Raw genomic sequence first — 23,024 nt, forward strand, 5'->3', positions numbered from 1 at the left:
TTCTGGCCAGTGGAATGAGGAAGAAGTGACATATGCTGCTTCCAGACCTGGCTCAGAAAAACCTCCTGCATGATCTGTGAACTTTTCTCTCTATATTCAGTCTGCCTGCTGAATGCTAATGCCAAGGGAAACCTTTGAAGCAACATATTGAAGGTGGTGAAGCTTCTGTCAGCCTAGGCCCCTGAAGAGTTCATGAAGTAGAACTGTTACCATCTCCTTTTTATTAACTGCTTTGCATGATTATGAAAGAAACTTCTATTATGTCCACCCACTGGAATTTCAGGGTTTACTTATTTACCAGGAACTGGTACCTTGAAGTGGAGTGCTACCAAAAAATCTAAAAAAAAAAAAAAACAAAAAACAAACAAACAAACAAAAAAAACATGGCATTGGCTTAGTAGTTAGGCAGCTGGAAGATCTAATATTGGGTCTTGTTTATGGTTGGTAAACACACCAATTCTCTCCAAATTGTTTTATGAATTCAGTGCAAATCCAAATGAGATCCCAACAGTTTTGTTGTTGTTGTCAGTGTTGTTGTTGTTTTTGTGGATCTTAAAAGCTAATCTCGACATTTATAGGGAAATGCAAAAGTCCAAGAAAAGCAAAGATACTTGCATAAGAACAAGAGGATGAGAGGACTTATTCTTCCAGATATCGAGTCATTATAAAGCTACAGCTGTTAAGACATTGTGTATCTGATGTAGGGACAAATGAATAGAGAGTTCAGAAACAGACCCACTCATGTCAAAGTATGACAAATGACACAGTTGGCATTTCATAGTACTGGGGAAATTAATGGCTTCTTAATCAATAGTGATAAGATAATTTTCTTATAGGAAGAAAGTTAATTGGATTTCTGCCTCACACCATACACAAAAATCAATTCCAAGTAGATTGAATACATAAATGTCAAAGGCAAACGTACGAAACTTCAAGTAGATAATTTTCATGACCTTGGGTTTCGGAAGCATTTCCTAAACAAGACACAAAAGCACTAACCGTAAAGGAAAAATATTTGACAAATTTAACTATATCAAAATCTGACAACTTTGGTTCATCAAAAAGCATCATAAAGAAAATGCCAAGAACAAAAAAAAAGAAAAATAAAAAATACAAAATTGCCAAGAACAGAGAGATTATATTTGATAAAGGATTAGTATTCAGAATATATAAAAAATAGACTTAAATGTATGTGCAGTATTTTTTTTTAGAAAAGACAGACTGCTGAGAGAAAAAATGGGCAAAGGACTTGAATTATGGCAAAGAAACATAAAATGATAATTAACGTTATTAATCAGGAAAATGCAAATTAAGATCAAGTGAGATTCCATTACACACCAAGCAGACTGACAAAAAGTGAAAATCTGACATTAGCAGACTTTAATGAATTGGCAAGCATTTAGAGCTCCAGGAATTCTTGTGCAGTCATGTGGTTTTGTAAATTGGTACAACTACTCTGGAAAAATAGTTCAGCATGTAGTTAAGTTGAAGACATGCAAACACTATACACCAACAATTCTATTTCTAGGTATGTACTCAAGAGAAACTCATGCATATGTATAAGAGAATACATGTCAAGAATGTTCTTTACAGCCCCAGGCTGGTAATGTTCATTAAGGGTAGAATGTATAAATCCATTGTGGTGCATTCATACAATGGGATATTATGAAGCCATGAAAATGAAGAAAATGGAAGGACCTCATGATCATAATTGTAAGTGAAAGATTCAAACTGTAGTATAATTCCATTTATATTAATTTTAAAAATAGGCTGTATTAGTCTATTCCCATACTGCTAATAAAGACATACCGGAGACTGGATAATATATAAAGAAAAAGAGGTGTAATGGACCCCAAGTTCCACATGGCTGGGGAGCCTTCACAATTATGACCAAAGGCGAAGGAGGAGCAAAGGCACATCTTATTACATGGCAGCAGGCAAGAGAGTGTGTGTAGGAGAACTGACCTTTATAAAACCATCAGATCTCATGAGACTTATTCACTGTCATGAGAACAGCATGGGAAAGACCTGCCCCCCATGATTCAGTTACCTCCCACCAGGTCTTTCCCATGACACATGGGGATTATGGGAGCTACAGCTCAAGATGAGATTTGGGAGGGGACACAGTCAAACCATATCACAGGCCAAACTAAACTAGGTTTATTCTGAATGTGTCCGTGTGCTAAAGAAATTATTGCAAAAACCAGGTGTGGTACAACTAGAGAGAGGGAAGGCATTGTCATCAATAGAGACACATGGAAGACTCTCAAGGGTACTTGGCTGTACTCTCTTTCTTGACATTAGTGGTGGTGATGTGAGTATTCACTTTATAATCAATAATTATAAATAGAGTAATAGTAGACACTTAACTGTGCATATCTATTTTATGTACTTTTGTACATTTATGTCTTATGTACTTTTCTGTAATTAAATCTGGAAACTACAAAGGTATAATATGTCGATTGGTACTTCTGCTAATATGAACACTATCCATGATGGACTAGCTTTGTAAATGTGTGTGCACATGTGTGCTTGGTACTGATTTCAATGTAAGCATGTTGTAAATCTCATATAGTGGGGCACTTTGGCTGTAAAACTTTAAGATTTGGACTTGCAATGATGACCTAAAAATTTTACTATTTTGAACGTTTTCTAATATTTTCATTATTTGGCCAAACTTGGGATTTTAGAACATAAACAGACATGGAGTCCCAAAAGACATTCTAGGACGCATAATAAGTAAAAAGATTTTCTTTGGCCACCATAAATAGAATTTCCCTTTTACACAAACAAAATTCACACTATGATAACTTTTGACCTTTCATGAAGAAATCACCACCTTTTCAAAATAATTTATGACTATAGAAGTAATGTGTACTCCTTACTGAAAATCAGGATCTTTCATTTTTCTTTTTGCTTTTAGATATGGAATAAATATGTGGCACCTCTGTTATAAAGCAACACTATTTCATCTCCCTTGAGATGCACTGCGTGAAAAAATGCAAAGAACATTGTGCAGGTGATAGATAGTGACCGTATTGTGTGGCTGTCTTCCTTTTAGAAGAGAGCCACATAATATCTTTCATAGATCCCTATATTCCACCTTTTTTTTTACTTAAATTATATATATTTACAAATCGGGATAATAGTGGTTAAGATCACGGACTTTGGAGTTAGATGGTTCCAGATGCAGCACTGGCCTTCAGCAGGCAACCAGCCTCTCTCTGAATGTCAGTTTCACCTTGGCAGTGGGAGAGGGCAGGGATATGGGTTTACTAATATCCTCCAAGTATTTGCAGAATTGGGTGAATAACGTAGTAAAGCACAGTGCCTGGACATAGTGAGAACTATAGGATTGTTAGCTACTTTGATGATATCTCTCTCTCTCTCTCTCTCTCTCTCTCTCTCTCTCTCTCTCTCTCTCTCTCTCTCCCCCTCCCTCCCTCTCTCCTTCCTCCTCTTCTTCTCCCCCTCCCTCTCTCCCTTCCTCCCTTTTGATGAAAGGAGGGCTGTCCATTCATTTATTCAGTGTTTTAAATTAAAAATGAGCTGTCAGTTAAAATGGAGAGGATTAAGTTCTCAGATAAAGTGAGATGGTTATATTCATAGGGCTTGTCTCAAACACCTAAGGTAAAGGCAAGGTGCACCAGGAAGTGTCACCTGGATAATAAGAAGTGCCATCTTTCACTGTGAAGGATAGAGGCTCATCCACCTAGGGGAGGACTTCGGGACACCATGGCATGTTTTTTCACAGAGACCCTACTTTCCAGCAGAAGGTAGGAGACCACCCCGAAGCAGCACCTGGGTGAGCTCTCCCAGCAATGCCAGCGTCCCTGGTGGTCTTCCTGTGCCACTGCAGCATGCAGGTAGCCTTTGGTGCAGCAGACTGTAAGGCAGGATCCGTTTTCTCTTAGCAGCAGTCTATAGAAGAGAAGAATGTGGAGGTCATGCTAGTAGGAGTCACTCTATTTTCAACCAACATGGACAGTCCTGCTAATGAGATTGCTCCCGCAAAGCTCCCTAAGATAGAGATAGCGGTTTCAGACCCTGAGGCGTTGTTCCTGACTTGTCCTGATGTTCACTATCAGCCGGTAACTCCTGGGACCTCGTAAAGTGATCACCTAGCAACAACTCTTAGCATAAACTTCCCTTTAAAGTTCTCATGTTCAGACACATTTATCACGTCTGCAATCAGGATGGATAAAACAGAGTTGGTACCCAAAGATGAGCTGAGGCTTAGGAGGCCCTCTGAGCACAGGAGAAGTCATCATCTTATGCTTCATTATAGATGAAGCGTTTCTGTTTTCCTCTGCTTCCTCTGGCTCTGCCGAGAGGGAGAGAAACCTCAGAGCAGTCTTAGGGTTGTTTGTCCCTTAAAAATCTTCTTTGGAGAAAGTGGATGGAGAAATCTCAAGCAGTTGGTAGATGTCAGGAGGTCAGTTCTCATCAAGAATGCCCCAAAGCCCAGTCCTCATTAATCAGTTTATAGAGTACTATGGAAGAATTTTAAGCACAAGGTGTTGTTTCTGAGCCAGTAATTCTCTTTCCACTCAACACTGAAAGTCCACTGCTTGCTTTCCTGGTACATCAAGACAGCCAAATAGTGTCAATAATTTTTCCTCATAGTTTTTCAAAAGCCAAGTGGAGGGCACAGTGAACTTTGCAACACTTGTTGCATCTGTGGGAAAGGGGGCTCTGGGTCATTGCTTGGTGATTATGCTCACTCAGGGTTCCAGAAAATTCTGTAGCTCATGGGAGTCTGATCTTTCCACGCATCTCTGGTCCCCACCATGACTTGTCAAGATACCTATGTGGTTACACGCCCAACCCACCAGCTTCAGGACCCACCAGGCTCCTTGTCAGACCTTGTCCTGCCTCTTCACAGTCCTCAGAACGTTCCAAGCTTCTTCTTATTTCTGGGCCTTGGGCTGGGATGCCCCCTCCCCAGCAGGTACCCTACATCCAGAAGCACTTTGTTCCATTGTCCTCGATTATTTTGCTGTAACTTCTCATGCATCCATTTTGGAAGGAGAAAGGGCTTTGGTGTCGGGGCCATCAAAGTTTAAATCGCAGGATGGCCATTTACCTGCTATGTGACCTCAGGTGGGTCACTGAATGTCTCTGATCCATAATTTCCTTTTTGTCAAAGAGGGTTAAGAATATCTTCTCCACAGGGCTCATGTGAGGATGAAACAAGAAATGATGGCAAAGACCTCGCACAGGGAAGTACAGTGTCAGGCTCGTGACTACTCTTACCCCTCCCTCCCTCGTCCTGGTTATTCCTTGAGACAAGGGTATGACCTAATTCTTCTGTAGCCTCCAGAGTGTGGAGGCTACAGTTGACACACACGAATTCTTTCTGCTGGAGAGAACATATTTATTTGCAGAAAGAGGAAAGACATATAGGAGTTATTCTATCATCAATAACATTTTTCTGTCCTATCTCAAAATATAATTTTGGTTAATTTTGCCCTCTGGAGAACAGCATTATAAAGCCTGTTTAGATCAATTTATGACAGTCAAATATTTCGTTTGTTTTGTGATTCAATGGGTAGACAAGCAGGGCCACTTCTTGTATTCCCAGCCGCTCCTGGATGTTGGTTCTTTCTCTAGGTTTTCAGTCTGTTGAGTTTCCAGTCATCTTTCCCAGTGAAGCATCTTTCTCATCTGGGCTTCACGCTTGAGGGTAACATGCTCATCCTCTTGAGAAGCGGGCATCAGGGCTTTGACACAGATGCTTCCTGGGTTACAGCTGCTTTTGCAAGCAGTACCAGTTCCTTCCAAGTCCCTGAAGGCACCGCACTGCTCCGCAATCCTTACCTTTGTTCTACCTTCACCCTTGGCGCCCACCTGCTGCCCAGACAAGTCACTTCCTTGATCCAGCCTTTGAGACATAGGCCCCTTCCCCACTGATCACATGAACTTACCCACTCCCTTTCTGAAACCTTGCATTTTTTTAACCTGCACAGATTTTCTCTTAACACCTCTAATTCTTGCTTATGCCTGCTGGTCTCTGTTTCCCCTGACTATATTAGGAATGTGACTAGCTGAAACATGCTACTGGGTCCAGTTCCTGAATCCCAGTGCCTGGTTCATTTTCACCACAACATGGTGGCCTACACGGGATCTATGGCAACCCTGTGGCTGTTTCACTCTGGGGCACTGTCACACTCAGAAACTGACCATCATCCACCCTTCAGCTGCTCAGACTGGCAGAAAATGCTCTTTGCTGACTTTAAGTTGCAGGCTAGATGGGTAGATGACTTTAGTCATAGGTGCAGGACTCCTGCTATGTGCCAAGCACCGTGCCAGGAATTTACACAGACATTGTCTCATTTCCTCACCCACCAAGGGAGGGATGATGAAACCTTCCATACAGGTATCTCCTTAGGACCCAAGGAAATAATATGTATCATAGTGCATTACATGTGACAATTGGAGTAGATCGTTGTTTAAGTATTTCATGTAAAATTATGTATTCATAGAACATCTAGTATGATCCAAGACCTGTGATAAATCTACCTGAGTTCAAAGATATTTGTTGTAATTAAAACAGGCAAATCAAAACAGATACATTTCATGCTTGTTTAAAGAAAATGCTGTAAACAGAAAATTAAAACAAGCACTTAGCAACACATCAGGCACAGGGACCATATGGAAAGTGTCAAAATGTCTCAGCATTGTGCCCAGTTTGAGACTGGCACTGTCGCCTAGTGACCGGGTAACCCTCCCTGTTTTCTGCTTTCCTAGGTATGCGCCAGGGGAACGACCATGGCACTCAGTACCGCTCGGCCATCTACCCGACCTCTGCCAAGCAAATGGAGGCAGCCCTGAGCTCCAAAGAGGACTACCAAAAGGTAGGGATTGCTGGGCTCCTAGCCCCTGGCTTAGGCCACCATGACTAGGGCCAGGTTCTGATTTTAGAGGGCAGTCTGCTGCTTTTCATCTGGAATTGTGTTTTATTTGCACATCTCTTAGAAATTTGTGTCAGCCTCTAGGAGTGGAGCCATTGTGTCCAATACGTGTGCTAAATGAGGTTTTAAGAGTAGGCCTGGGCCAGGGCCAGTGGCGCCTGCCTGTAATCCCAGTACTTTGGGGGGCCGAAGCAGAAGGATGCTTGAGGCCAGGAGTTCGAGACCAGCCTGGGCAACATGAAGAAACCCCATCTCTACAAAAAATACAAAAATAAGCCAGGCGTGGTGGCCTGCACCTACAGTCCCAGCTACCTGGGAGGCTGAGGTGGGAGGATCATTTGAACCTGGGAGGTCAAGGCTGCAGTGACCTGTGATTGCACCACTGCACTTCAGCCTGGGTGACAGAGCAAGACCCTGTCTCAATGTAAAAAAATGAAGAGTAGGCCCTTATGTGTTTGCCTTTGAATCACTCATCTAGATGAAGACACAGCCTGTTAAAATCAGTCTTTTTCCTTCTCTCTTTATTTCTGTCTCTGTCTGAAACTCTCTCTTTTTTTCTTCCTTCTGTATTAGTTTTACAGGGCTATTGTAACAAACAGTCACAGCCTGGTTAGTTTAAACAGCAGATATTTATTTTCTCACAATTCTGGAGGCTGGAAGTCCAAGATCAAGGTGTCGGCAGGGCTGGTTCCTTCTGAGTGCTGTGAGGGAAGGGAAGGATCTGTTCCAGGCCTCTCTCCTTGGCTTCTAGATGGCTGACTTCTCCATGTTTGTATTCACATCAGCCTAGTTTTATGTGCGTGTGTTTCTTTGTCCAAGCTTCTTGTTTTTAAACAGTCTCTAGTCATATTGGCTTAGTGCTAACCCTCATGACCTCGTTTAACTTAATTACCTCTGTAAAGACCCATTCTCCAAGGAAGGTCACATTCTGAGGTTTTAGGACTCCAACATATCTTTTGGAGGGAGACACGATTCAACCCATAACACTTTTTCATAACAGTAAATTGAATTATGATAAAAGTAGTTCTCAGAAATATATACATGATATCACAAAACAATGATTTTCAGAGTTGTGTACCCTTTTTTAAAATCCTCCAATAGAGATTTAGTTGTTTTAAAAACAAGTTGACTTGCTTTAGTTTTTAGAACTTTGTGATAGTACTTACATTTTATTTATCATTATATTTTCTGATGTGGATTTGCATTTGACAGTAGAGCTAGAAGCTACTATAAAGGTAATCTATGTTAGAATTATGTAAAAAGTCAGGTATGCAACAGCCCCCAGGAATGAGTGAGTTATCCCCTTCTCCTCCATGGGGACAGAGAGATTGCAGAGACGAGGAGGCTGTAACTAGAGTGTCCACTGATGAGCAAGTAGAAGGACGGGTGACTCACGGTCAGTTCGACTATGATGAGCGGAGAGGCCTGAGGGAGGCGCTGACAGAGCCCATTCCTTCCTTGGCCCCTCCCACCTCCCTCCCAGGGTGTGATGTCTGCTTGGCTGGTCATGGTAGGCAGCCTGTGGGATGGCCCCCAGTGCTCTCTGCCCATATGTAATTCATCTCCTTGAATATGGGCTGCATTTAGCAACTCACTTCTAATGAATGACAGCAGTGATGGGAGCACTCTGAGACTAGGTCATTAAAAGATTGTGGCTCCTATTGTGAAAACTCTCTCTTACTGTGTGAGAGATGGTAGGGGAAGCCAGTTGCCACGTCATGAAGCAGCCCTGTGCAGAGGCTTACATGACAAGGACAAAAGCCTGCCAAGAACCATGTGAGTGAGCTTCGAATCCCCTCAACCCCAGTCAAGCCTTCAGATGAGACTGCAGCCCTGCCTGACAGTTTGATTACAGCCTCATGAAGGACTTCAAGCCAGAGGCACACAGCCAAGCTGTGCCACAGAAGCTGTGAGATAATAAATGTATATACTTTGAAGCTGCTAAGTTTTAGAGTAATTTAAGTATACTTGTATTTCCATTCTAAAAACCTTTTACCTATATATTCTTTCTCTTATCCCTTTTTCGTAATGGCTTTTGTAACAGTGGTGGGCTAACCTGGGCATTTATGGTGGTGGTTACACATGCAGTCTCTAGCATGAAATTTTCTCAATTCACATGTCATCTGTGCAATTTATTATCAAGTACCTGCCACTTAGAAAGCCATATGTTCTATTTGACTCAAGCAGACCTATGAGGATGAGGGAGACCCCATTATCCCCATTTTCCAGATGCTCAAAGACAGAGAGCAATGACCTTAGAATAAATGAAATTAAAGAGAAGTAAGACTGGATGCAGGGAGATGAGTTGGGCAGCTTTTATAGGATTCCGGGCCAGAAATAATGGAAGCTTTGTCTAGGATGGTGGAAGTATGGGTGGGAGGGAGGGATATTTAGGAAGTAGAAAGACCAGACCTTGGAACTTCACTGGAAGTGGAGAGTCATTAAGAGGGAGAGGTCCAGCTCCAGGTCATGGCTGGTGATTTTTTGTACAAGTGTACAGAGAAGCAGAGGCAGATTTGTGGGGAAGGTAAGTTAAGTTGTGAAAGTGCAGAGTCTAAGGTGCCCATGACGTGGGCATCCAGGGGGCTGTTTGGAGGAGCCTTGGGCTGTTTCTGCCTTGCAGGGAAGATTGTTAGGACTGCTAACTGGGCTAATGCTTGTGAAACACAGGGCCTAGCACATGGTAAATACCTCATAAACAGGAACCCTTATTATTATTGGGAGTTATCAACTTATATTTGCTAAATGAAACCCCAGTTGCTGATAAGATCACTTGGGAAAAGTAATGAGATAAAAGCAGAAGAGGCAGGGCGCAGTGACTCACGCCTGTAATCCCAGCACTTTGGGAGGCTGAAGTGGGCGGATCATGAGGTCAGGAGTTCGAGACCAGCCTGACTAACATGGTGAAACTCGGTCTCTACTAAAAATACAAAAATTAGCCAGGCGTGGTTACATGCACCTGTAATCCGAGCTACTGAGGAGGCTGAGGCAGGAGAAATGCTTGAACCCAGGAAGCAGAGGTTGCATTGAGCTGAGATTGCATTACTAAACTCCAGCCTGGGCAACAGAGTGAGACTCCATCTCAAAAAAAAAAAAAAAAAAATGCAGAAGAGAGGGCTTAGTACCCGAGGAACTAATTCCTCCACTTGAGCGGTGGGAGGGGAAATGTCCAACCAGGCAGGACACTACACTGGGCGCCACAGGAACCAACCCCAACCAAGAACTTAAAAAGTGGTTCAATTGTTTCATCCCACTGTATTTAATTATAAAGGCAGTATTTATAACTACTACTAAAAGTCACATATGATAATGCCATCTATAAACTGCCTAATGTAATGATTCGTAGTTCTCTAGGGTACCAAGAGTAATACCAAGCGACTCTGGAAGCATATTAACTGCCCTCTAGAATACTGAAATATGATGATATCCTGGTATTTGCAATGAAGATTTTCAGTTCAAGGCCAGTGCCTTCCATGTGATGGTGAAGAGGCTTATCACCGAATTTTCCAGTTTCTATCCCAATGTAGTTTCTACCCTCAGTTTTGAGGGGAACCCACGTTGATTTTAGATAAATGATATCCATAGGAGGTAAAATTTAGGTATTATATAATTAATTAATGAGCTGCTATAATTATCCTTTCATTATTTTTGTAGTTTTTGGAAAGGTTAATCTTGTAGGCAGTTGTGCTGACCAGATGTTTTCTGGGTGTTCTGAACCCAAGCACATGGGAATTAAATACGTGTGTGTGTGTGTGTGTGTGTGTGTGTGTGTGTGTGTGTGTGTGTCTGTGTGTCTGTGTCTGTGTCTGTCTGTCTGCATGTCTGCATGTCTATGTGTCTGTTTGGCTTTTAAAAGTAGGGTCTATTTTTTAAATAAAGATTGGGACTCCTGTGCCTTTAGTATCCAGATAGCCATTGCTGCTCACATTACTGCATATAAACTGCTTAATCACCAACTCAGGGGACAAATGCTGTCATATCTCTTTTATGGTTTTGCATAAATAAAACTGACCCTAGATTCCACTGGGAGATGAGTTGAAAGTTCAATGTTTTCGTACCAGCTAATTGACTGAAACCCAGAGTTTCAGACTAGACCAGTGCTTCCTTTCAACACCACTCTCCTTTCCGCCATGATGCTGTGGTCTCTTTTGCACTGTCCAGTGGAGGGCCTCTGGCCACATGTGGCTGTTGAGCACTTGAAATAGTGGCTCACTGGCTCCGTTCCTCAGTGGCTAGTGTGACTGAGGAACTGAATCTTTTAATTAATTTAAATTTATATTTAAGTGGCCACATGTGGCTGGTGGCTACCATTTAGAGAGCATAGCAGTTCATTAAGGGGTGAGCTTGTGCGTGTGTGCACATGCCCATGTGCATTGTAGAGGGGTGGAGCATGTCAGTCTGGATCCCTGGCCCTCTGCTCTCACTATGGCTTATCCCAAGAGCGGGACGGCCATGGAACATGGGACGGCCATGGAACGTGGGTTCCTGCCCATCAGAGTGCTGCACCGGGAGCTGCTCTCACCTTTTCCTGCCTGGAGACCACATCATGAGGGTCAAGTTTTTTCCTTTTCAGGAACCAAAGTGTCTCTTTGTGTACCCCATCCTGGTGAGCAATAGAGCTAACTGGACGCCCATGCCTAGGTGACCACTGTGATTTTTATCTTAGCTTAGCTTAGCCTGGGTCCCACAGAAAGCAGAGCCCAAGCCAGAGGCTTGTGTGTGAGGATTCACTGAGATGTGTGGTTCCAGGGAGCAGGAATAAGGGGCAGAGAGACTGGGGAGGAAAAGAAGGAAGACCCCATACAAGTTAGCCCCTGCCACTGGTAACTGGTTGTTTGAAATTTATGAAATGACTAGGCATTCGGGGGAAGATGAGGAAGCATGTTTCCATTGAATGCCATCAGTCATAGGTTGATTCTGCACTTCTGAGCTGCACATGTGTGAGCTCAGGGTACTGTGTGCCAGGGCAGGAGGCAAGAGACAAGAGGCACATGGCGTTGAGTGTAAGATTGGGCAATGCAGGTGCATAAAAGCTGCACAAAGTGAATGGGGGCCCTTGCAGAACTGGGTACTGTGGCTGGCCTAGCAAGAGGCAGATGGGGCCACAGGGATCTAAAGTGATGCATTAGTGTCCTCTGGGTCCACTGTCTCCAAAGGGTCCTTCTCACTCCAATCCAGGGAAGGCAGCTGACTGCAATGGCTCAGGAATGATTTGCCACGATGGAGTGACTTTCTGGCACCTCTGATAGAGGTGAGAAAGAAAAACACAGTTCAATTTTAGCAGAGTGCATCCTGCTGCAGTCATATGGTGATATAATATGTACTTTTATATAGGTTATATACCATAATTATGTATAATATGTGTATCTATATAATATATAGCTATATAATAATAATAGTAATACTATTAGAACAGCAACAACAGTACCAACAGAGTACTTACTAAATGCTCATCAACCAGTTTTAAGTCATGTATAGATCTTAGATGTTTATCTGTATACATATATTTGTTTAGCTGTAGATGTGTATCTCTCTATGTCTTTATATAAAGTTAAATGCATTCATGTATTTATGAGGCCCTTTTAAGTTTTGAAACTTGAATGAATTTCTGACTGTTCATTCAGTTGATATAACTGATAATACAAACATTACAAAATCAGCAATTTGCAATGCCTGTGAGAGGTGATGTTATTAGCTTTGATACCATAAAGAGGTTGATCAGTGCTTTAGCCTTTACCTTAAAAAGTTATGTGGTTTCTAATACATTCACAAAATGGGGAAAATTGCCGATCTAACCAACTGCTTTATCCACTGAGGGAAGGAGAGCAGGGAGCTGAAGAGGTGACCCCCGAACTGGGCTTTCCTGTGTTTTATATCTAGGGTAGCCTTGAACAAGCTCCTGAAACCACAGAGGTGTTTAAGGTAGGGAGGGTCATTTCTTAACACTCCTGGATTATGGTCTAGAACTCTGTACTCTAGTCAGAAACATTTAGTGTGATTTCTAAAAGTGGGGAAATTCTGCCCATGACTCATTCTGTTCATTTTATATACACTGCTTTCCTCTTCAGAAGGCTTGGTGTTTCTGGCCCCATCACTACATTCGGGACATTTGTCTTCTTTGAGCGCTGATGGGACCCCTATACACTAACTGTAATGTTGACTTAGGTTACTAATTTAATAGTCTTCTTCACTAGCCTGCCCCCAGTGACCCCCTAGTACCCAGCTTCTTCAGCAGCTTCTTTATATGTGAAGTTTGGAGTGACAGTATTGCTTACCACAGAGCAGCCATTTGAACATAAAATTAGCTGATTTTATCACAGGGACCAGTTGTTGAGCTAATTAGATGTGCAGTACTGCTGAGGAGCCAGAAACCAAAAGTGATTTTCCATTGAAACTGTGGTTTTCTGCAAAGTTGGCTGAGTTGTGGATACCAGCCTCACCAACAACTGTCAGAGTTTTGGCTGAAGAAGTTTGCTAATTTCTAATCAGATTAAAAGAGGCAGGAAAGACTTAAGGAGGAGGATGGAGTCTTAAGGAGTGAAACTTGAACTTCACGCTGGGTTTGCTGACCTTGAACATGCTGGATTCTGCTTACAGAATTTGACAGCTGCTTCATATCTTTGGTGAGCAACCCTAACCCTAACCCTAACCCTAATACAACTTTGCATAAAATGGAGGGGGATGTTTTTGCCTTCAAGGAGAAGACTTGATAATCTTTTCTTAGCCTCATTAAAAAAATTTTTTTCCTCAAATCTTTGGTGGAATTATTTGCTTATAGCACTAATTGCAAGACATCATCTAATGTATTATTGTTTTTGGATTGTCAAATATGGACAATTTATCTCCCAAGTGAACCCATCATGAGAAACATTTCCCAGTCTCCTAAACTGAATGTGGCCTCCGGTAGAGTGAGGGTGGTTCACGTGTAATTCTTCCATCCTGAGAATGTGACTCCAGCTCATTTAGGAATTAAATCTTTTCCCACTGAGAAATTATGTTTTTTGAAATGTGAAAGACAGCAAATCTAAAGAGCATTCTCCTGGCCATATGACCTGGCTCCTTCTGCCAGCTCTTCAAGTCTTGTGAACAGTAAGCACAATGCTTTCTCTGGGTATTTCTCTCACGAAAAAGAGAGAAGAAAAGCAGCGTTTTCTTTTGTATATATTTTACAATATATTAAGTTCTAATAAGGATAAAATGTTTCTGGAGTCATTGTTAAATTACCCACTGTGTTTCAAATATAAAACAGTGTTTTAAAGGCTGTATCTATCCGTCTCTCAGTGTTTGTCCACCCATCCATCCATCCACCCACCTGTCCCTATCATCAGTATATAGCTACAATCTTTAAATATTTGCCATAATTTTATCTTAAACTTCAACTATCTAGCAATTTATTATCTATCATCTCTGTGTTTGTTTATAATTAATACAGGGTCATTTTAAAGAAAAGTTCCCAAAGTGAAAGGTAAAAAAACAGTATGCATGTACAAATGGGTTCCAGCTAGCATTTTCAAAAATAAAGGTTCAGTTTTGATTATTTAATTTTCTTCCTGCTTAGATTGTAGCCAGATATTTAGTGACTCCCTATGCTCTTCAGTTAAGCCCTGACAAATTGTGGTTTGACTGGTGTGTGTGTTTTGTTGCGGGGAGGCGGGGAGGAAGAAGACAGTGTCACTACCAAATAACCTACTTGGCCGGGCACGGTGGCTCACGCCTGTAATCCCAGCACTTTGGGAGGCCAAGGCAGGTGGATCATAAGGTCAGGAGATCGAGACCATCTTGGCTAACAAGGTGAAACCCGGTCTCTACTAAAAATACAAAAAGTTAGTCAGGCGTGGTGGTGGGCGCCTGTAGTCCCAGCTACTCGTGAGGCTGAGGCAGGAGAATGGCGTGAACCCGAGAGGCGGAGCTTGCAGTGAGCTGAGATTGCGCCCCTGCACTCCAGCCTGGGCTCCGTCTCAACAACTAGAACAACAACAACAACAACAAAAAAAACCTACTCACTTGCGCTACCAATGCAGTCATTGCTGCTCTTCTTTAGCATAGTTTGAATGCCATCTCTATGGTAATTTTTTTTTTTTTGTAGTATCAGTGACACTGTGAGTGTAAATGACACTCAAATTTAGGGTCTAGAACTACCCTCTGGACTCCAGATCCCCATAACAAACTGTCTACTTGTTATCGCCACTCGTTTGTCAATGTAATGCTTTCTAAAATGAAAGTTTGATTATTGCCACCCCCTGTAAACAAGTCCCATGGCTTCCTCCTCCCTCCTCCCTCCCCACTCATTGACACCCTTCCCCATCGGGTCATCATTTAACTTACCTAACTAAGCAAGATCCTCAGAAGTCATCCCTGCCTCATTCCTTTCCCTCGCCTTTTCCCTCCAATGAATCAGATTAATAGATTCTACCTCCAAAAGACATCCCCACTGTGCTTGCTTCTTTCATTTTCTCTCACGTTCACTCTCATGATTTAAGCCACCATTATCTGTTCCTGGACAACTGAACTTCTTACCTCTCCATGATTATGACCACCCGCACAGGCAGCAGAGTGACATTCCTCAGTGTACCTCGGGTCATTTCCCTTCCCTGTGTCAGCATCTTCCATGGCATCTCTACTGTATGTGGAATGAAATCTGAACTCCTTCGCATGGTCTACCAGGTCCTTCAAAGTCATGTCACCATCTTCCCATGAGACATCTGTAACTTCTAATCAGAGAGCCTAATTATCACAGTATATCTAAGATGTAGCCTATAATTCTTAAAGTTCAGAACCTTTGAATAAGGCTCAAGAACTTTCCAGAGAACTGGTGACTCACTATGAGAACCACAGGGACTCAGGAAATCTTACTGTTGTGCAGTGAACCTCATAAAGGATGGTTTTATATTTCTTTGTATTTCAAAGTTGATCCCTTCATGGACTCACTGTTACCACACAGAGACCAAATTCAGAGGCTGTGGACATGCTGCCTGGTTGAGGCTATGCTGTATATTAAAAGGAAGGATTAACCATCGTGTTCTTGACCCTAAAGCCTATCCTGCAAACTCTCTTGACACCGAAGTTGCTATTATGATCGTACAACATTATTTGGTAGGATTAAGTCAGTGGGTGGTAGATGAAACTGCCTTCCTCTCACTACTTTGCCAAATCTCTGACTTTTTTGTCCCTGTGTTAATATCCTATAGCTACTATAACAAATTACCACAAACTGGATGGCTTAAAAGCAACAGGGATTTATTCTCTCATGGTTCCAGAGGGCAGAAGCCCAAAGTCAATTTCCCTGGACCCAAATCAGGGTACTAGCTGGGCTCTGCTCCCTCAGGGGCTCCAGGGAAGAATCCCTCCCCGGATCTTCCAGCGTCTGGTGGGTGCCACCATCCATGGCCTGTGGCTGCATCACTCAAGTCTCTGCCTCTGTGACCACCTGCCTCATCCTCTTCTGGGCATCTGATCTCGTCCTGCATCTCTCTAATAAGGACACTGACAGTTGCATTTAGGGCCCACCCAAACAATCCAGAATAATCCCCCATCTCAACCCCCCTTATTTAGTTACATCTGTGAAATCTGTGCCATATAAAATAACATTCACAGGTTTTAGGGGATTGGAACATGGACATTTTGGGGAGACCATTTTTCAGATGACCACAGGCCCCATAATCTGGTCTCCAACCTGCCAGTGTCATGTGTCCACCCCAAAATGGGAGACTGGAATTGGGGGCTCTTCCCCGGGCTGCTTAGGAGAGGTGGGCATTGTTCACTAGGTGGGAGCGCATCTGGCTTGCCCTGAACCCCAGAACACACTCAGGTTTTCCAGCGAGATGGGATTTGATTTCCTCTCTCTTGGGGATCTTTATCTAGTTTTGAAGAGAGGTGAAAATTTGCAAAACTTTATCCCCTTTCATACATCTCTACCTTCAAAACAGACCCAATTTTACTGCTATACTCCTTCTGAAATAAAGTGGCATACCAAAAATAACAGTAGAAAAAAATAAATCCTAAGAGCTAGAAGGATATTTGGGAGAGAAAAAAATGTGTGTGTGTGTGTGTGTGTGTGCGTGTGATCAAAAAGCATTTGGATGTTTGGCAAGAGTGGTCTAGCACTCTCTTAGTCACTTACTCTCTTTGAGCCCTGACTTAATTTCTCTGATACCAATTTTTAAATGATCTAAGTGTGGATAACAAAATTTCCCAGTAGGTTCATTATAAGAATTAAATGTGATATATACACACACACACACAAGCTGGCATGCAGTAGTGACCCAATATACATTATTGAAGCTGAGCCCCTTCAGTTTTATGATCCAGAAAATAGTTTTAATTATACCAACCCAAATGAGAGAAATTAAATATACTCAATGAATATTTAGCCATGCTATAACCATGATAACTGAACCAGATAATTCCCCAGCAAGAGGTATATACAGATCCTTTGTGTTTTCTTTTCAACATCTATAGGCTGAAAATGGCTTTTTCTCCTTATTCTCCCGTCCCATGTTCCTCAGTAAATTAATTACCTTATCAAATATTAATTATGTACAGATTCATTGCCAGACTTGCATTACAGTTGCTTTAAACAAAGCTATCTGAGGCAAAGTCTTGTGAAGTTTGTGGTAATAAACTGTCCCACATACAGTCACAGAAGCTCACATGTGACAAATGCTCTTTTCTGCAGAGAATCTCCTAGGAACTCTTCTCCCGTTTTCTACATTAAGTAAGCTTATAGGAGGCTTCCATTCACCTGTATGTCCCCAGTGCCTGGTGCTGTGCTTGGTACCTAGTGATTGTCAACAAATATCTGTTGACCTGAACTGAAGTGATACAGCATATAAAGAAGCCCATTTTGTTGCCCCTTGTTATGGACCGAATATCTGTGTCCCCCCAAATTCATATGTTGAAGCCTCTACCCCCAGTGTGATGGTGTTTGGACACGGGGCCTTTGGGAGGTGATCAGGGTTAGATGAGGTCCTGAGCTGGAGCTCCCATGGTGGGACTGCTGTCCTTATACGAAGAGACACCAGGGAGCAGGCTCTTGAGCCCTCTATTGCTGTGTTTGTTGCTGCACACAGAAGTCATGTGAACACAAATAGAACTGCCTGCAAGCCCTGAGAAGAGGACTTGGAATAAACCTACCTTGCCAGAACCTTGATCTTGGACTTCTCAGCCCCCAGAACTGTAAGAAATAGAAGCCTGTTATTGAAGCCACGTAGTCTGTGTTATTTTGTTATGGCAGCCCGAGCTGACAAGAGAGCCCTGTTTTGTGTGTTGCACTCCATGGAGCGGGGGCAGAGGCACTGGCTTGGAGGAGAACAACTGGCTGGAGCCCTGGCTCTGCCTGTAGTGACCGTGACCTTGGAGAGGTCTCTATGGCCCATTCTTCTTTTGTAAAATGGGGAAAATAAGAACCGTGGAATGTTGTACGGCTTTTCAGTGCTTTCTCCTGTATTTTGCTGGGTAAACTTCACAGTCACACACAGGCTAGGGCAGGATCTGTTCTCTGACTTGCCTATGAGGAAACTGAAGCTCAGAAGTGTTCATTCACATTCCCAACATGACCCCCATAGTAAATGTAGAGAGCTAGAGTCATTTGACACTGAATTCCATAAGCTTTTCACCCATGCTGTGTGGCGATACATGCTAATCTGTCAGGCATTTTACGAATACAGTCATCCTTCGGTATCCAACGGGGTTTGCTTCCAGGACCCCCTGAAGATACCAAAATCTGATGATGCTTAATCCCTTATATAAAATGACATTTACATATAACCTATGCACAACCTCTTGTGTACTTTAAATAATCTCTAGATTACTTATACCTAATACAATGCAAATGCTATTAATAAATTAAAATAGTTATGCTGTATTCTTACAGTTTGTATTGTTGTATTGTTTTTATTCATTTATTTATAATAATTTTGATCTGTGGTTGAATGAATCCATGCATGCAGAATGCAAGGATACGGAGGGCCGACTGTATCAGGGTTTAATGGGTGACTGCAGACGTAAGGCTGTCTACAGTGACTTCATCCTGCCTTTCTAGAGATCCTCAAATTTCCAACCATAGTTACAATATAGGATCAGCATATCTTCCTTTCTGTCATGAATTGAGAAAATGTCATGGTTATCTCTGTTTCTTTGTTCCCAGGGAAATGGGTAAGTTGCATGCTAGAAGCATCCCTTCTCGGTCTGTTGTAATCTCTATGCTGCAATGTTTAAAACCCATCTGAGTACCGAAAGACTGTTGTTTTCACCAACACTGAAACATCATTTATTTGCATTGGAAAACCCTAAATAGACATGGGTAAATGTCAGTTGATATGTTATGGTTTGGGGATTACATAGCTCTTTGTCTTTAAAATTTTTTTTTTATTTGTGCTTTTGTTTAAAGCATGAAGTTAGGATTTAAAATGCCCATGGAAGAACCCTGAATAATTCATTGACTTACCTTAGTCAAAAAGAAAAATCCCCCCTCCCCACCGTATGCCTAGCAATAGGGATAAAATTCCTCTTAGTCCCTTTCTGTAGCTTTGAGGTTAAAATTACGGGTGTTATTATGAACTCTAAATAAGAACCTGTGAAATAAATATTTTAAAAGTGCCCATTTCTGGGAGGCAGGCACCCATATTTCTGTGTATGCAGCCACGTAGACAGCTAGATCTTAGGCATAATGGTTTAGTTGCATGTGGGTGATTATTTTCATTTCCACTTATTACTGTGTGCTAGACTCCCTGTGTATGAGTACAGATTGCCCTTTCTTGCACTGTATTTAGAAATCTCTGTATTACCCTTGGGCATTTGTTCATTAATAGGGGGTGGGGAAAGGAAAAGCTTGTAATAATGGGCTTTACATATTAAACTGTGTGCATCCACATTTGGGCCAAATGGAAAATCTGGTTTGTATGACTGCCCTCTGCTGGCTGTAGGCCTTTGCTGCAGTGGCAGGATATGAGTCCCTGGGTGGAGCCCCTGTGCAGATGCCGGTATCAGTCTTTTATTCACCTGCACTGAGTTCCATCCAGGTACATCAGAAACAGCCTAAGATTATACCTATTGCCCAGGTTGATGGTGGAAGACAGCATTCTTGTGAGGATCAAGGAGACATTTTGATTTTAGTAGAAGTACAGTAGAAGTATAGACACAAAATAATCCTGGCCAACATAGGGTGATGTTTGAATGAATGAATTCAAATTTCTCCACGGGCCACACTCCTACTCATCTTTCAGTGGCAACAGGGGAATGTTTAGTGGCTCCCATATGTGATGTCCAGACCCCTTGTGGAATGCAAGATGATTTTACAGTGTATCCAGATGAATCTTTTAAATCTCAGTTATGTGTTTATAATATATATTAAGAAAACTGCAGTGAATGTTTGAAGCCCACAATTTCCTGAAGGTGATGGCTGAGGTGAAGAGCAGGAAATGGAACCTACACACACAGCTGCATTCCTTGCAGAGATGCCTCTTCCGCAAGTCTTTGGGCGGAGAAAAACCACAGGGAGGTCCCCGATGACTTGGGTAGCAGTGGCTCTGTACTTGCTTTGTGTATGACCTTGGGTTGTTGACCTGTCTAAGCCTAGGTTTTCTTATTTGCTAAACAGGATAATAGTGGCTACTTCTTAGGCAGTTATAAGGATGATATGGTGTATATGTAAAGTGTCTGTCACAGAACAGGGGCCTGGGCAATGCCAGACTCTTCTTTTTCAGCTCCCCATCCCCCAGGACACTTCTCAGAGCCCGCCCCGCTCCATGTTCGCATCATGCTTGGCTTGCACCTCGTTTCCTCTGACCCTTATGAGAGTTTCCACGTTTCTTCTCCACCTCCACCCCCATGCTGAGTGGGACCTTCCCTTGCTTTGCATCTGTGGCAACATTCCATGAGCACTTCACACAAGGCAGGCACTCTGTGAATGTCCGGTGAATTAAACCCAAGTGCAAAATACTTGTAAGCAGCATTTTCCCATTCTCCAACACATTCAAAGAATTTCACCTATCAGATTAGGACAGGGCCTATACGTTTTTCTCCCCCTACCCGCCATTCGTGTGGTCTGATAACAGCAGCAGCATTAAGTTCCCGTCCATTGGCTGCAAGCAGGGAGGAAAAAAGGCCCCAGCGCCTACTGCCTGCCTTCCTGCCTGCGTTAATATCATCTCTTACCTTACCAACTAACATATAGGTGTGTGTGTGTGTGTATGTGTCTGGGTATATATATATATATATATATATATATATATATATATATGTATATATATATATGTATGTATATATATATGTATATATATATGTATGTATATATATATGTATGTATATATATGTATGTATATATATGTATGTATATATATATGTATGTATATATATGTATGTGTATATATATATGTATGTATATATATATGTATGTGTATATATATATATATGTATGTATGCACACACATTTATATTCGTTAATTTCCGTGGAAAAGAAAGGGATGGCAGCAGAAACATTTTAAACACAGCATTTCAGCTAGGGTAGGGTCTACTTTAAAGACAACAAAAGGGCCTTTGTTGTTCTGGCAGGTAGGTGGATAAGCCTGGCCCTGGTTCAGCCTCTATAAAGCGGCTCCGGAGTGATAGGATCAGAGAAAGTACCAGGAGGATGGGGGGGTGCAGGGGCCCTTTTATTTCTGTGGCGCCAAGAGTGAAGCAGGGTTTGCCGTTTCCTACAGGGGCAGTGCGTTTGCCTTTCAAATTCCCGTTGATTGTGTCGCAGCCCGCGTGGTCCCGAGCTCCCCGGCCTGCGCCTGCACGGCCGCGGGACGCCCGCTTGCATTTCCGCCACCGAGGCAATGTTCGTTTAACGCTTCCAGAGATCAGAGCTTTCATGTTTGCCACGAAAGCCAGAGAGCCGGGAGCACCTCAGGAGCGGAGATGAAAGGCCATTTGTGTTTGTGCATGTGTATTTAGCGCTTAAAGGGCAGGAAAAAGAAAGAAAATAGATGGTCCCGCTTTGCACTTACTTCAAAATGTGCCTTACTCCCTCTGGTGGGACCATTTAACTCCAGCGCGCCACCCCTCCCCCGCTCTCGCCGCCCCCGTCCGCCCCCCTGCCTCGGCCCACGTGATGGCTGTTCAGGCCCCGCCGAGCCATCTTCCCGTTGCTATGGCAGCCGGCGCGGCGAGCCCGCCCATTGGCTGCAAGCGAGGAGGAATAAAAGGCCCTCGTGTCCTAGGTCTAGTGCCCTGCGCCATGGCCCCGTGCAGGCAGAGGCCTGGGCATGGTGCGTTGCAGGACGGGCCGGGCGCAGGGACCGCCCCCCGCGCCGTGCGCCCCACCCAGCTGTCCAGAAACGGTCAGGGTCAATGTCATCAGCTTCTCCATGGAATGGGAAGCAGGTGAAGGACAAAAGCAAGGCTCATAAGGGAAAGTGAGCCACCTTTTCCTTCACCCTTAACAGCTCCCAGCTCTGTTTTTTTTGTAGTGTTGGAATTTGAAATCCGGCCCTGTGACCCTTTCTACTCACAGACACTGCACGTGAGGCCTGAGCCTAAGTTTAGCTGTCAGATTCCATTTACCTTGGCCGTGCCCGGTGGCTCCAAAGCTGCGAGGACAGCACTCCATTGCGACGTCTACTCCCGAGCCTGATTGTTTCGAAAATTATCTTCGTCCTGCTGGGTTCGCTGCTGAACTGGGGAGGCGATTGGAATCACCATCTGGCCTCAGAGCTGCGGGTGACTCTTGTCCTGACCCCGTGGCCTAGTGAACAGATGACCCCGGCGCCTGATCTTGTACCTGGTCAAACAGGTGTGGAGAAGTCTTGGAGGGGAACTGCAGCTACCTGCCTCGGGCTCTCTTCGGCTGGCGACTTGGGTTCCCTGCTAAGTGAGAAAGAGAGCCAGCCACACCCAGAGCCTTCAATCCCCAGAGGGAGGGCACCCACTGCGATTTGGCTGTGGTTGGTCACCTGCCTTACCCAACATAGGACCAGTCAGCAGATTTGGGAGTGCAGAAAGCACTTTCACAAACATTCTCTCCTCTGCTTCTCATAAGGAGCCTGGGAGGCTGTCACTCTAATCGCTGCCCTCCAGGAGAAGCAGCTGGTAACTTGAGACCACATGATACGTACATGGGGGAGCCCA

The 23,024-nt window shown here is 43.2% G+C and overlaps 1 protein-coding gene across 8 annotated transcripts in view; it reads left to right on the forward strand.

Annotated features, from left to right (window-relative positions):
* The window catches only part of MSRA (methionine sulfoxide reductase A), a 424,140-nt gene that overhangs the window by 259,924 nt on the left and 141,192 nt on the right, over positions 1–23,024 (forward strand). For all 8 annotated transcript variants that reach the window (XR_004672804.3, XR_010112903.1, XR_004672805.3 and 5 more), the window contains exon 5: positions 6,751–6,857. Coding sequence is in view for 5 of the 8 variants with exons in the window: in XM_034965628.3 (XP_034821519.1) it covers positions 6,751–6,857 (107 nt within the window). In the remaining 3 variants the exon portion in view is untranslated. The remainder of the gene's footprint in view (positions 1–6,750; positions 6,858–23,024) is intronic.

This window comes from Pan paniscus, chromosome 7 (genome assembly GCF_029289425.2).
Source record: "Pan paniscus chromosome 7, NHGRI_mPanPan1-v2.0_pri, whole genome shotgun sequence".
In the NCBI taxonomy this organism is placed as follows: domain Eukaryota; kingdom Metazoa; phylum Chordata; class Mammalia; order Primates; family Hominidae; genus Pan; species Pan paniscus.